The sequence below is a fragment of the Quercus robur genome, chromosome 12 (assembly GCF_932294415.1).
Source record: "Quercus robur chromosome 12, dhQueRobu3.1, whole genome shotgun sequence".
In the NCBI taxonomy this organism is placed as follows: Eukaryota; Viridiplantae; Streptophyta; class Magnoliopsida; order Fagales; family Fagaceae; genus Quercus; species Quercus robur.
This window is the reverse complement of record NC_065545.1, coordinates 7,509,275-7,524,550: the sequence shown is the minus strand read 5'-3', so window position 1 is coordinate 7,524,550 and position 15,276 is coordinate 7,509,275. Positions and strand designations below refer to the sequence as shown.

General features: G+C 37.2%; 1 protein-coding gene across 2 annotated transcripts in view; it reads right to left on the bottom strand.

Annotated features, from left to right (window-relative positions):
- Positions 1-15,276, bottom strand: part of LOC126708636 (probable glucan 1,3-beta-glucosidase A) — a 28,982-nt gene that overhangs the window by 1,651 nt on the left and 12,055 nt on the right. Inside the window, exons 1-5 of one of the 2 annotated variants that reach the window (XM_050408465.1) lie at positions 4,250-4,571; positions 3,998-4,117; positions 3,679-3,876; positions 3,019-3,177; positions 1,349-1,515 (exon numbers count right to left, since the gene is read on the bottom strand). In XM_050408465.1, coding sequence (XP_050264422.1) covers positions 1,349-1,515; positions 3,019-3,177; positions 3,679-3,876; positions 3,998-4,117; positions 4,250-4,459 — 854 coding nt within the window. In that variant the 5' untranslated portion in view covers positions 4,460-4,571. Of the gene's footprint in view, positions 1-1,348; positions 1,516-3,018; positions 3,178-3,678; positions 3,877-3,997; positions 4,118-4,249; positions 4,572-15,276 lie in introns of those variants that run through there. The other variant, XM_050408467.1, reaches the window with a different exon arrangement.

Below are 15,276 nucleotides of genomic sequence, written 5' to 3'. Positions count from 1 at the left end.
GTCTAGATTTAGGCTGCTCAAAGTGTGTTTATTTGTAAAGTTGGAATCGAGTAATTGCAGGATTTATTGGTCTAAATCTGCAAGGCTCAATCGATCAAAAATTAGGTTCGATCGATCGAATCTTGTACAGATTAATTTTCTGCAAAATTTTCCAACTCAGCCCAAGCCTAGTTTGACGTGTAGGGTTTTATGTTTTACTCCAAGTATAAAAGGAAAAACCCTAGCTATGTTTTAGAAGTCTTTGATATACTGTGTGTTGAATCTCTTGTGAGATCTAGAGGTATTTACCTTCATACACACTTAGAGTTATCAAGATCAAGATTCATGTCAAGAACTTGGTGATCGCTTCAGTTGCTGCATAAAGAATTTAAAGAAGATCTGAAACCTTTGAGTGGAGTTTCGAAGTCACAAGTGGGAGCACTTGTGGTTGCAGTGGATCAAGGAAAGAAGTAATCCGTGGGCTCGAAGCTGTCACGTGGTCGTGGTAGTAAGTTTTCTACTCGAGGTAGCAATAAGATGTTAGTGGTCTAAGTCTTATTGTACAAAATTCAATTCTTTCATAGTGGATCTGTTTTACCTTAAGGATAGCTAGGTTAAATCGTCCCCAAGTTTTTTACCAGTTTGGTTTTCCTAGGTTATCATATCGTGTGTTCTTTATATTTCTGCACTGCTTTACATGATATGATTTGATTGTGTTAACTCAAATCTGAATGATTTATTTAAGTAATCACTTGGATAAATAACTAGATTAAACAATTTGTGTTTTAAGGAGTCTAAAAACGTACAATTTGTTATCATATATGGTGAGTTGCTCATGTGATAATATATCCATATAAAACGATATCACCTATAAAAAAATTTATTAAAAAAAAAAAAAAAAACAATATCACATAGAGATTTTGTGTCACACTCTAAAACTACAAAGGATTCAGTATTACACAATTGGTTTACATATAAAACAAAGTGTCACATCCAAAATTTTAATAGGTTCTATGTTTTAAGAATCCATTTCAAAGTGCATATCATGATTAATAAAAATATAATGTTTTCATTTCTTCTTCTTTTTTTAATAAATGAGGCTGTATCAGTTGGGTTGGGTTTTCATATCTTGTCTTTGTGGTTGAATGTAGTTTGGGGCTAATCAAAACACTACAGTTTTTTTTTTTGGTTATATTAACTATTTGATTGACCTTTACCTAGTGGGCCTGCCCAATCTGCTGTCTTGATTTCTAATTGCAATTTTTTACGCATGGCCATGAAAAAAACACACACACATGACACAACTAAATAACAATAAAAAGCTCTCAATGATTAAGTGGCAGATATGTTTGGATGTAAGTATACATACTTAGCCCACAAGAAGGCGTTGTCCAACGCTTGCAATGATCCCTCAACGTAGGGCTTGGGCGTTGGATTGCTTGCTATCCACCAACCAACAGGAATTCTCACTGCGTTCAATCCGTTTGTTGATACGAACTTGAAGTCATCCTCAACTATGAATGTGTTCCAATGGTTCTGAGATTCATACCGTCAATTTATCATACAAATCCAAATTATGTACATTGTGTAATAGAATGTGATGTAGCATAATGTTAAGAGTGTGTGAATCTCAAATATTTCATGATATTAGATGGAACTTGAAACTTTTTGGTTTACGACATGTCTTTCAAATCCATTAAACACACTACCTAAGTGTCTTTGAACTAACATTATAGAATTTTCTTTATTTACTTTGAAATGGACATTAATTCATTTCATCATTAAGATTTCAATTTTAATGTCTAAGAGTGTACTTAACAACTTACATGCTTCCTAGGTAAGTTAGTGGAAATATCCAAGGAATAATACAAGATTAATATGATTTGCAAACATTGACACGAAAAAATAATGGCAGCAGATATTTAGCCTTTTGGATCCATTCATTTCTCTTGGAATGGTTATAAACTTATCTACAATTTAATTTAAAATTCATTATCATGAAGGGGAAAAAAAGTTGAAGGTGAAATGTGAAAGGCACTCTGAATGGTACACTATTTCTATTCGTAGAGCAGTGTTTAAATTTGGTGGAAATTTTTCCTTTCAAAAAAAAAATAAAATGATTTGGTGAAAATTTTAATATAATATTTTCATGGAAATTCCGGTGAGAATTAACTTGTTTCAATAGCACTAGTAAACATTTATAATGTATTAAGTTGGTAAGTTATGATTAGTGTAAAATCACTTTTGTTTGAAAAATGCCTCAAATTCCTATTATGACTTGATAAGTTATTAGGGTTTTCTTGGTGAAAGAAAGAAAATCAATTTGATTATTTTTTGAATTTTTTGGTGTAGAAGAAAAATGCTTTTCTTTGGTGCGGAAGTAAAGTGTATCCCTTATCAAAGAAGTATTATATTGCTTGTACACCGAGTACAAAATGTTAAGTCATATATATAGACAATATGGGAGAGATCGAACAGTACCACTCATTTGAAGAATCTTTTATGACCTTTGAGAAATCATTAAGTGTAAACAATAACACGACTTAAGAGTCACTTTGACAAGATGTTGTGAACTTTATGGATCCATAATCTGATGGTAAATTGCAATAAAATGCTTCTTGCCTAGATTAAATATACTACAATTACAAGATGCACTAATAAAATTACAATAATGATAGAGATACATTCTAATTTTACAACATGCTAATATGATCGATGATAAGTGATAGACATATTTTGCCACTCATGTTTATACGGATCTACTAATTTTTTTTATATGGAACCTACCATTTTTAATTGACCACTCACGATTAATCACATTAATAAATTATTTTAAAAAAAGGTGAAAAATTAGGCATGTGTGCAATATTGTTGATAAAGTTATGGGCAGTAGAAAAGGAAAATATTCTCACACAAGTAAAGATTTGTATAATAAGGTTCTTTTCATAATTTCATTTTTATACTGTGTAAACTATAAAGACAAGAAGGAATCAATAATTGTGTTGATTCATTAGTACGCTCTAGTTTTTTAAGTCTTACCCGCATAATTTGTGAGGCTCTCTGTGATCCATAACCATTAGTCACTTGAAACTCACCCTGTAACCCTCCAGAATTTTTCATCACAAAAACTGAGGGATCATTTTCTCCCCATTCGCTATTCTCTGCAAAATCTGCAGTCACCAGCACTTCTGACTTCGCCTACACAAGTTCATAGTAAAATATGTTACTAAACCTTTTTTTACAAACTTCTCTCTATTGATTATATAACAAGCTCAAGTATTTGGTAATGACTAGCAGCCAATAATTAAGAACTTGAATTTTACATAGCTTGACAAAATGAACAAAATTATTATAGGCCACTACTTTTGATTAGACCCCATCAATTTCTTATAATAGAACTTGATAATGATTTGGCAAGCAACATCATAGTCATGCAGTCTATCTGGTCATTTACATTTTATCAAATAATTCAAACGATAAGCACCAGAATTACAAGAGTGGAGTCATTTAATGTTCCATTTTTCACTTGAGTATGACCCATGACAAGAAAGCCTTTGTGGTCCACCTTTACTCAGCAGCCATTTAAAAAACTTGAGGCTTATTTTTCTGCATTAGAAGCTACTATTTATCTTGCTTGCCTAAAGTAAAAAAAGAAAACAGGATAGCACTGAACAAAAACAAGAAATTAAGCTAGATTACCTGTAAGAAGCAACCATTGGGTGCTCTGATTCGAACACGGCTTTTATCATCAGGCTTTCTTACAATCTCAAATGTCTCAGACTTACCAGGCGAGGTTGAAACAGCCACCACATCAATCCCATTCCCATTGTTGTTCAGCCCCACAAACTGCTTATTGGAGACTCTGAATTGGAAAGTTTTCTCATTGAGCCTCCACAACTACACAAAGCAAAGAACACCATATATATTATATGTATACATATAAATGAAGTCAAAAGGACTTTATTTACTTGAAATTCCAAATCATAACCATTTAATTTACTTAGGCAACTAAACTTACACTAAAACTCTCCCACCCTGAAGCAGCTGTTCTGTTAGCAACTATAATGGTTCCTCCTCCAGTCTCAGCACAAAGATACTTCCCAGTTGTTACTGATTTGAACTGAAGCCCAGTTCCATCCTAGAAAAATAACAAAAAGACAGAAAGCTTGACACTTCCAAGAAAGATTTGACAAATAATGAGAACTGATGAGAGTAAAAAAAAAAGGACAATCATTAATCACTAAGTGTTAATACAGCCGTATGTACAAACCAAAAGGTCATTGTTGGGGATGCCATCAAAGAGAGAAGGTTTAATCCATCCTTCTGTGACCAGCCAACCTCCCAGATTTACTGCTTTTATTCCCAAGCTTGAATTGTCCATCTCTTGAGAAACAGAACAAATAGGCAAGAGAACAACTATGCTTAGCAGCAATATTCTTGAATTGATCGCCATTTGTACGTTGTTATGTTGTTTTCTCATTCGTATATCTTATTCATATATCAGTTTCTATAATCTTTATGGGTTGCAGCCTGCAGGTATATATATGAAAGGATGTCCACAGATGGACAAGAAAACACAGCAAAATCAACATCCATAGAAGACCCTAATTTAAGGTGAGTTTGGTTCAGCTTTTTGAAATTGGGTTTTTTTTAAAAGTAGGGTTTTCAAAAAGTGCTTTATGAAATTGGGTTTTTTGTAAAAGTTGAGTGTTTAGTAAAAGCTATTAAAAAGTGCTTTTTGAACAAGTTAAGTATTTGACTAGCACTTATAAAAGTGGTGGTTTGAGTGATAAATTATCAAAAATGACAATGTATATATAAAAGAGTTTATTTCATACTTAAATTAATATTGTGAAATTATTTTTTTCTCACCAATATTAGCTAATAATAATCTACCACTTAAGATTTATTGTGAAAATATTGTGATAATTTATACTGATTTTAATTTGAACGTACTATTACAATTATTTTTTTCTCTATCTAAACAAATTATTTTTTTCTCACCAATATTAACTAATAATAACTTACCACTTAAGATTTATTGTTAAAGTATTATGAAAATATTGTGACAGTATTTCTCAGTTTTAATTTCTTATTCTTTATTTTATGTTTCCCTTATTTTATTTTATTTTTTTTATCCATATTTCCTTCTTTTTTTTCCTTCTTTTTTTTTCCTCTTTTTTTCTCCTCCACACACATACCCCTACTTTTTTTTCTTTTTTTCCTTCTTTCCACTTTTTCCCTACCACTTCCTCCGCACACGTGCCCTTACTTTTTTTTTCTTTACTTCCTTCTTTCGTCTTTTTCCCTACCACTTCACACTCCAAAGCATTCCACATAGAGCTGAGCTCTTTCTTCCTCTTTCTTTTTCTGTTTTCTTTCTTCCTTTTTCCCTTTTCTCTTGCCACTTTGTCTACAAGTTTCTTTCCCTCTATCCCATCAAAACACACAAACTTAAAGGTCACACACAACCACACCATTTGATTATCATCAAACGAAGTTGGCTCAATACCATGTCAAAACTTTGGTGGTACCTAGTGGTTTTTGGTAGCAGATCAGTGTTGCTTGGTGTTTTGTTGATCAAAACTCTACCTTCAAAATGTATTTCTCAGATCAAATTAGACATAAATAAAATTTAAAATATATATATATATACAGAAGAATGCGCGTTGAAGAAGACGAAGAAAGAAGAAAAAGAGGATGGCGTGAGAGTGAGCTTCAGGGCAAAGGGTAAAGCAAAGAGATGAGATGAGAGGAATGAGGAATCTAGGTATGAGAACTGAGGACATCTTCTGATTTATTGAAGGGTAATTTGGTAATTGCTCTGTGAATCCAACGGATATAAATCAACACGCACGGGCTTTTTCCAAAATGCACCTCTGAGCTCCTTTATGGCATTGCGCGTTCTCTTCACAAACCCAAAACGCAACTTTTTTCAAAAAGTTGCGTTTTATACCTAAACGGGCTTTTTGTATTTGCTTTCTTCAAAATGGGCTTTTTGAGTTGGGAAAGCTGAAACAAACAGGCATTGGTGGTCCGCACATCTATTTGCTTCTCTGTATAGCACTAGCAGAGTGAGCATCTGGAAACTTTGACCAGCAAGGAGTTGACTATTCTTTGTATACTTGTTTGAAGATTAAATTAGCACAGTTTGACTCATACTTTTGTACCAGTATTACTCTTCGTACCTGTAGTATTACTCTTCGATAATACCATCCTTATTAGCAGTCTTCATTCAGTTAATCCATGCAAGAATGTTTTTTTTAAATAGCAATTTACCATCGGATAGAGTAGTCTACGTCAAAATTCACAACATATTGTCAAAGTGGCTCCAATCAGCAAGCTATTGTTTAAACTTGAATGATTTCTAGAGCGTCGTTAATGGTTCAGTGGCACCGTTTCCATCTATCTCATAAAAGGAGAAACTAGAATCAATTCTCCACCCCACGCGTTAAAAGCAATGATTTCTAGAAAGTCGGCTTACAATTTCTCCTCTGTTTTATAATGTATGGCATTGCCCATGATTTGGTGAGCTTGAGAACGATGTCTTTTCTGACAGACAACGAAGACTTCTGATTTCGAGTAAACCAAGCATGTTAGCCTTCATTTGTACATTGATCATTCAAACTGATCATTGTCAAATAAGAAAAAATGAGATTAGGAAATTGGTAGTTTGCACATATAAGTGATTCCTAGATTTGAAAATCCAAATTAAGTCTCTCATATTGTGCCCGTTCCTTCTCATAAAGTAATTGAATATAATCTCATAAAGATGTGGTCAAGTCAAGCATAAAATAAAGGGTAAGAGCGTTCCCATCAAACATCTTAAAAATTTTAGCATTTAGCATCTAAAACACCAACTATATAACATATAACATATCACTTTACAATATCCCTTACATTAAAACTTCTTCTTTTTTTAACACTTCGTTTAAATATTCTTTCTTTATCATTTTTTATTCTTCCTCTCTCTCTCTTTGTCTTTGTCTTTCTCTGTCTCTTTCTTTCTCAACCCAGCACCGTCGACCACCACATCCACCCACCATCGCCGCCACCAACTAGATCCACCACAACCACAAACAACAGCAGAGGAAAAAAAAAAAAAAAAAAAAAAAAACCTCCACATCCACATCCACCCACCATCGCCACCACCAGCCACAAGCCAGATCCACCGCAACGATAAACAATAGCAAAGAAAAAAAAAAAAAAAAAACTCCACATCCAAAGCCACCAAATCAACCCAAACCCACAAATCAACTCAGCACCCAAACTTCTCGACCTTCAACCACTACATTTCCCTCACGCACCTCACCGGCGAGATCAACAACCACACCACCATCCACCCATCACATCCTCTCCCTCCACATCCACCCACCACATCTTGGACACGTTTGTTTGTACGATTGTTTACCTTGAGCAAAGCCAAAATCTTGGACACGTCTTCACCCATCAAACTCTTCTTCAAGTTGAAGTCATCACAATACATCCGATTCTGAAACCGAACCCCAAACTGTCCATGTCGTTTCAGTCTCGAAACGATGTCGTCCTCGTCTGCGTTTCGTTAAGGATTTTTGAAACTCGGAGGTGGAGCTTGCGGCATCTGTCGTCAGAGATCTTCAATTCACGATGGAGGTGGTAGTCTAGAAGGTGAAAACGAGAGTGTATGGTGGTCTGAGAATGAGAAAGAGAAAGAGAGAGGAAATTAGAGGTCTGAGAAGGAGAAGGAGAGAGAGAGGGGGAGCAGAAAGGCACGACACACGAGAGAATGAGAGAGAGAAAAAGAAAAAGAAATATTAAAAAACTCTAGCATCTTCTTTTTTTTTTTAGAAATAAGACTGAGATGCATTCAATTAAGGAAAACCAACTAAATCAACATGGTAAAAAGAAAGTACATCAAATGGAACATCTTCCATCCATATTACACAATTTTGGTGGTTAATTGCTAACTAAGCCAAGTTGTGTGCAACTGTGTTGCCCTCTCTCTTAGTGTGAGAGTAGGACAATTTAGAAAAGCCAACTGAGACCATTAAAGAATCTTGTAACAGTAAGCCAAATGGAGCAAGACCTGGGTTCTTTGAAGCCAAAGCTGTCATCACCAATGAAGAATCACCCTCTAGAACCGCCTTTGATATACCCAACTCCCTAGCAAACTCAAGAGCCTTATATGCAGCCAAAGCTTCAATCTCAATAGGCTGGAGCTGTTAAGGAACCCGGGTAACCAAGGAGGCGATAACAAGACCTTCACTATCACGAATGATAGCTCCAAGGCCGGAACATTTTTCTTCTGCAAATATAGCTCCGTCAAAGTTGATTTTGAGCGTTCCCTGAATAGGAGGTCTCCACCGAATTCGACTTTTTGGTCTACTGGAAGTCGACGCAGCTTTTAGAGCTTTAAACTCCATGTACCTGTTGTAAGCCCATTAAGAGAGAAGGGTTAGAGGGCGATGGGGTAGTTGAGTTCTCACCTGATTTCTTTGGTGCCAAATGGACCAAATGGTGAATGCAAACAGGGTCAGATTCCTTTGGTGTTCACAAACCCAGTCCAAGAGCTTGCTGAAACTGGCGAAACTCCGTTGGTTCCGAAATCTCCATAAATTATTTGCTCCCCACACACCGTCCAACCCTTTGCAGCTCCACACCGCGTGCAAAACATCTTCATTTCCTTCCTTACAGCGGTCACAGCTCTGTTCTGAGATGATAGTGCGACGTACTAAGTTGCACTTGGATGGGAGTGAATTATGGCATGCCCTCCAAATAAGATTTCTTACTTTATTTGGGCATTCAAGAGCCCAAATCTTCTTCCACAACCCTTTTTCTTGGTCTTGATTCTCTGCCACCTGAAAACCAACTTCATCCTTCTTCAAAAAACGATAACCCGTTTTGCAACTATAACTCCCATCATGCTCCCACGGCCAAAACATGGTGTCTTCCGTTTCATTCCTAGCCAACGGAATATTTTTTATTTCTTCAGCTTCTTGAGGAGCAAAAATCCCATCCACCATCATTGCATTCCACGTTCTAGTTCCTTCATCAATTAAGCAATCAACTGTGGCTTCTTCCATTGTACCTACCTTTGGGGAGAGTATCTTGGTTGGATGTTTTCGGGGCAGCCAACGGTGCTGCCATATTTTGATCGATTTACCATTCCCTACCCTCCAACAAGCACCATCAAGGATAACATCACGACCATGCAAAATACTCTTCCAAGCATAGGACCCCGTGCTTGATTTTTTGGCTCCTAGAATAGAGTGATTCGAGAAGAACTTCACCTTAAAGACTTTGTAGAAGAGGGTTTCCTTGTTATGCAAAAGCCTCTAAGCTTGTTTCGCCAATAGGGCATTATTAAAATGAGCCAAGTCGCGAAAACCCATGCCGTCCACTATTTTGGACTTTGTCAATTCACTCCATCGAATCCAGTGAATTTTCCTTCTATTGCCCCTTTGTCCCCACCAAAACTTCTTTATCATTACCTCAATGTCATCACAAAGCCCCAATGGTAATTTAAAACACCCCATAGCATAAGTTGGGATGGCTTGGATCACGGACTTGATTAGGACCTCTCTACCAGCTTGTGAAAGCAATTTACCCTCCCATCCTTGGAGCTTTCTCCAAACCCTTTCTTTTATGTAGTTGAAGCTAGCCTTTTTTCCCCTACCCACCAAGGAAGGAAGACCCAAATATTTCTCGTAAGACTTGACTTCTTGAACTTGGAAGAGGTTCATTATGCTTGATTTTGCTTCATCCGTGGTAGACTTGCTAAAAAAGATTGCAGTCTTATCTTTGTTGATTTTTTGCCCTGACCAAGATTCATATTCACCCAACAAATTCAAGACATTATTGCAATCCTCAGAGATTGACCTACAGAAAAGCAAGCTATCATCTGCAAAAAACAAGTGGGTTAGTTTAGGTCCTCGTTTGCACAAGGAAAAGCCCTTAATATCCCCGCTCCTTGCTGAGTGTTTAATGAGAGCGTGAAGGCCTTCCGTACATAAAAGGAATAGGAAAGGAGATAGGGGGTCTCCTTGTATAATTCCCCTATTAGGGTGGATCATTCCCGTGGACTCCCCGTTCACCATAATGGAGTACGACACCATTTTCACACAACTCATCATAAGAGCTGTCCATCTAGCACAAAAACCCATTTTCTCCATGAGCCTCTCTAAATACACCCATTCTACCCGATCGTAGGCTTTACTCATGTCTAATTTGATAGCCATAAAACCATGTTTTCTTGAATTATGTTGCTTCATATGATGAAGGGTCTAAAAAGCAACCATAATATTGTCTGAAATAAGTCTATCCTTAGCAAAAGCAGATTGATGTTCCGTGATTAGAGAAGGTAAAATTTCTTCAATCTATTTGCTAAGACCTTAGAGTAAATCTTATAAAGGACATTGCAAAGACTAATAGGGCGGAAATCAGACACAAGTTCAGGATTATCTAATTTCGGGACAAGAGTAATGAGTGTATAATTAATGGGTTCGGGTAGGGTACCTGAATTCAACCATGAGAGAATGGCTAAAGTAACATCATGTTGCATTGTCGACCAAAAATGTTGGTAGAACAAAGGTGGCATACCATCGAGACCCGATGCTTTTAGAGGAGCCATCTAATTCAAGGCTTCCTTAACTTCCAATTCTGTAAATTCCTTCACCAATTCAGCATTTATCAAGTCAGTCACCATGTAAGGAATTTTCTCGAGGGAGTCAGCTTCTAAATTCAGATTGGCGGTGGAAAAGAGTTCTTTGTAGTAGCTCTCCATCACATGCCTAATATCATCATAATTGGTCCACCAAACTCCATTCCCATCTCTTATACCTCTTATCAAATTCTTCCTAAGTCTCTTTGTCGCCTTACTATGAAAGAAAGCTGTATTATTGTCACCTTTACTTAGCCACAGCACCCTAGATCTTTGACACCACATCCTTGATTCCCGATCTTGCAGCAAATTAATCTCCATTCTTAAGCTCCTAATCCGATTATTGTTTCCACTCACCAAAGCCTCCCTTTCAGCCAAAATAAGTTGGCTCTTTTTAATCTCTAATTCCCTCCTCACGTGCCCAAATTTATGCTTAATCCACCAAGTTAGCTCTTTCTCACAATTAGCCACTTTTTTTCAGAATGGCTATGCTAGGATTTTGTTCACTTGTACTACACCACACATCCTCTATCATTTCACCACAAGTTGGATCAAATAACCACATTTCTTCAAATCTGAAGCACCTCTTCCTTCTGGGTTCCGACAACCCCGACAAATTGATCAGTAGAGGAGAATGATCCGATGACATTGATGTGAACCCCGTCAAGAATAACGAGACCCAACAACGAAAGGGAACCCAAGATCGTTCTATGGACAGATTCAAATGGGAGATCTTGACCCGTTGTTTATGACAAACAAGAACCTCGATATAAGGAAGACGCCACAAACGGTGGTGGAAACTCCATTTGATAAGTCGAGATGAACGCCATGGGAATTCTCGATAAGTTTGAGTAGTTCTTCAAAGAACCAAAGAGAATAAACCTCACAAGTTTTTATCAATAATAATCTGAAAAACGTTTACAGACTTAGATGACTATTTAAGGGCTCCTTAAAACTTGACAGACAGGAAAATATATTCTAAAATAACTCCTAATTGATACCTAATACCTAACCATATTAGGAATAAAGTTTGACCTAAAAAGCATTAAATGCACCTAAAAACAAGGAAATAAATCACCTAAACCTAGAATAACGTTTTTTACATAGACCCAAAATATTTCATGCCAATTCTTAGCCTTGACTGGATCCTTCTAGAACTTGAATCAAGTTGGCAATTTCTTGTTGCCCACGTGGATCATGCTCAATGGGCCTCCACGAATTTGCTTGAGCCCATAACTCTTGGATGAATCCGTTGAGTACATCCTTGAACTTCTTTGCTCGTGCTCTCGTAACTAGTCCAATTGGTACTTGAACGAGATCCTTCGAAGCGGTGCCTTGATCTCCATCAGACATACAACTAAGATGATAAATCCTAGTTCCTGGAAATTTTTGAAACCAAGAATTTGTAGTCATGCACCTATCCAATCTAACCCTTATGGAGTGCCCATCAACATAATGTTTTGCCCATGTGAACTTTGGCCCCACATATCCTAAATCCATGAAACGACATTCATCGATCACATCTCATAATAGTTGCATTTGATTATGATCTCTAGGTGACCCACCCCACTTTTCCTCATGTCGAACAATTTCATTAAAATCACCACCACATATCCAAGGAATGTTCATTCTAGCATTTAAGCTTCTCAATTTATTCCACGCTTCACTCCTCCTGTGAGTTTCGGGCTCCCCATAAAAACCAGTGAATCGCCATGCATCCTCAATATTCCCATTGATAATCGTATCAATATAATACCTATGGGAATCAACAACTTCAATATTAATAGAACTTTTCCAGAATAATACCAATCCACCACCTCTATTCTGCCTTGGAACCACCCACTTCTGATCAAAATTAATCTTTCTCAAAGTACGATCTAGCCTCGCTTCGTCTGTCCATATTTCCGCTATAAACACGACAAAGGGATATTTTGCCTGTATCAATCTAACAAGCTCATTCTCTGTACATGGGTTCCCAAACCCACGACAGTTCCATAATAGTAAACTCATTACTTCTGGCAGAGCTGGTATACAGCCTCCGCCAATATCTTATTTTTTGTTGCACCATCCTTTGAAACCCTTCTATTTTTTGGTAACTTAGTTTGGTTAGTTATATTACCTGCACTTCTCTTTTCTCCTAGTACTTCGGCCATTCCCACATCTGAGCCTACACCTTCTCTCATGTACCTTTTCCAAGTACCTTCAGCCTTCATGTGATTGATGAGAACTAGGCATCTCAACTAGTGGCATGCGTGATGGTAAAGACAAGTGGGCTGCATGGCCTGACAAACTTGGCATATTTGGTTCATTAATGCTAGGCTGACACTAGAAACAAGTGGAACTATGGGTTTGGGGTCATACTTTTTTATTTCCTTATCAATCTCCCCAATTACCACCTCAGAAGACTCTGCTGACATCTTTATCACTGCTGACCCAGATTGGTGTTGTATCCTATCCTCCATGATTCCCTCATCAGATGGCAGCTTTAACTTTTGCTGATTAATCTCCTAAAAACCTGGTACCTTGTTTCCTCCATCACATGCCTCAAAACTTTCCATTTCAGGCAAAGAAGTCTCCGACCTTGGTTTCTCCATGCTCACATTCATAACCGGCTGCTTCCTTGCAAAACCGGCTTCGCCTGCTTCAGTGGTTCTCATTTCAGGCCGAAAAATCTCCGGCGTTGGTTTCTCGAACCGCACCACCATCACCAGTGACTTCTTCGCTGATCCAGCTTCCTCCGTCGACACTCCACCTTTTTTCCCAACAAAGAAACCTGGAACTTTCACCATATACCTACGGCCCGGCACGAATGGAGTGGCCTTAAGCCAAGGGCCGAATTTCAGAGATTCAGATGAAAGGCTACCTTCACTTTCAATCTAGAGTCTGCAGTCACGGTCATAGTGTGTCAAACAACCATACCAGAAACAAAGACTTGGAAGTCTTTCATATTTGAAAGGCACCCACCATTCTTTACCACTATCAAGAGAGATAACTCGCCACCTACACAGAGGTTTAGAGACATCGATAATCATTCGTACTCTCAAGAAGTTATCACCCTCTGTTTCAGCTTCATCGGTTCCTACGTGCACCTTTCCTACCACTTCACATAGTTGTTCAGCAATCTTCCTAGTCTGAAATCTGATTGGGAGGTCATGTATTTGCACCCAAAATATTACCTTACTAAACACCATATCTCCCAAGTCTGTTTCCTTCTCGTACCGTTGCAATACCATTAGACGTTTGTCGAAGCTCCATGGCTCTACTGCCATAACTTTATCTATTTCACTCTTTTCATCAAACGTAAACAAAACCACATGGTCACTCTCCTTTTTTTATTTTGAAGCCATTTTTTGATCTCCAAATGGGTGTGAAAGTCTTAGCTATGGCATCTATGTTAAGAGTTCGCTTTGTCAAGAACTTAGCTGCTAGAATAAACTCAGTCTTTGCCTATTCCTCCGTGATATGGAAGTTAGATCCTTCACATTCCGAGAGGGTTAGGTTGTTCCAAGTTTTCGTGAGCTCTTCCATCCTAAACTAGATTCTGTTTCCCAAAAACCCTGAGAAAAAACCAACAAAGCCTCAAGGTAAACCTATTACCTTAGGGGACAGAGACACCTTCAAGAGAAGAGACACCTATTCTACACTCTAGGAGGAGATGGAAACCCACCCTTCACTAGCAGAGAGAAACTTAACTCTAGCTTCATTACTGTAGCTATGTAGGAGTACTTGTTTTTTTAGGACTTAAACTCTAGCATCTTGATTCTTGTTACAGTAAGGTGTCAAAGATGAGATTCCACTGTAACTTAATGCTAAAATTTTTAAGATTTAGCATATTTGATGTAGGCGTGTTTTTATCATTTGAGGTGCTAAAAAATAGCATTTAGCATTTTTTTTTTTTTTTAGCAATTTTGATAATAATGCTCTAACTATTCCCTCACCTAACTTATTTCACATTTTCTATATACACTTCTATTTTTCACATTTTAAACGTGGACATCATTGTGTTTTAAAATATATACATCCACACATGCAATTGTATATATTATATATATGAGTGTGTTAAAAAAGAGTATGAGAAAATATTTACCGTAAAATAAAACAATACTATTTTATTTTACACCGCTGAAGTTTAGGATTGACTGGATTTTACACCTCAAAGTTTCGAAAACTTGATTTAGACCCTGAAGTTTAGTCCTATTAACAATTCACCCCCCACAGTTAATTTCTAATGTTAAGTAATACAAGATCAAACTGATGTGTTTTATTTTTGACAAATCAGCCTCAAAACTACGTAGTTTCAAGGCTAAACTTAAAACAAAAACCTCCCCCTAAATGGCATAGTTTTAGCCAAAATCCTAAAATCTAAAAACAAAACCTCACACGACAAAAAGCTCAGTTCCCACAAACTAAAACTTCACGAGTCACGAACCAATCATCCTGGCAGCACCGGCGAAGAAGGCTCCAACTATGGTGAACCCAGACCCAAACCTCTCTTGCTCTGTTTCACGTGTGAACACAGACCCAAACTTGAACTGAGCAGTGAATCTCCACATGTGAATCTCCATAGAATGAAATGGCGGAACATGATATGGATAGTTCAAACTGAGAATACATTATTCTTGGGTGTGCTACAACAATCAGGATTCAGGAGGGTCAAC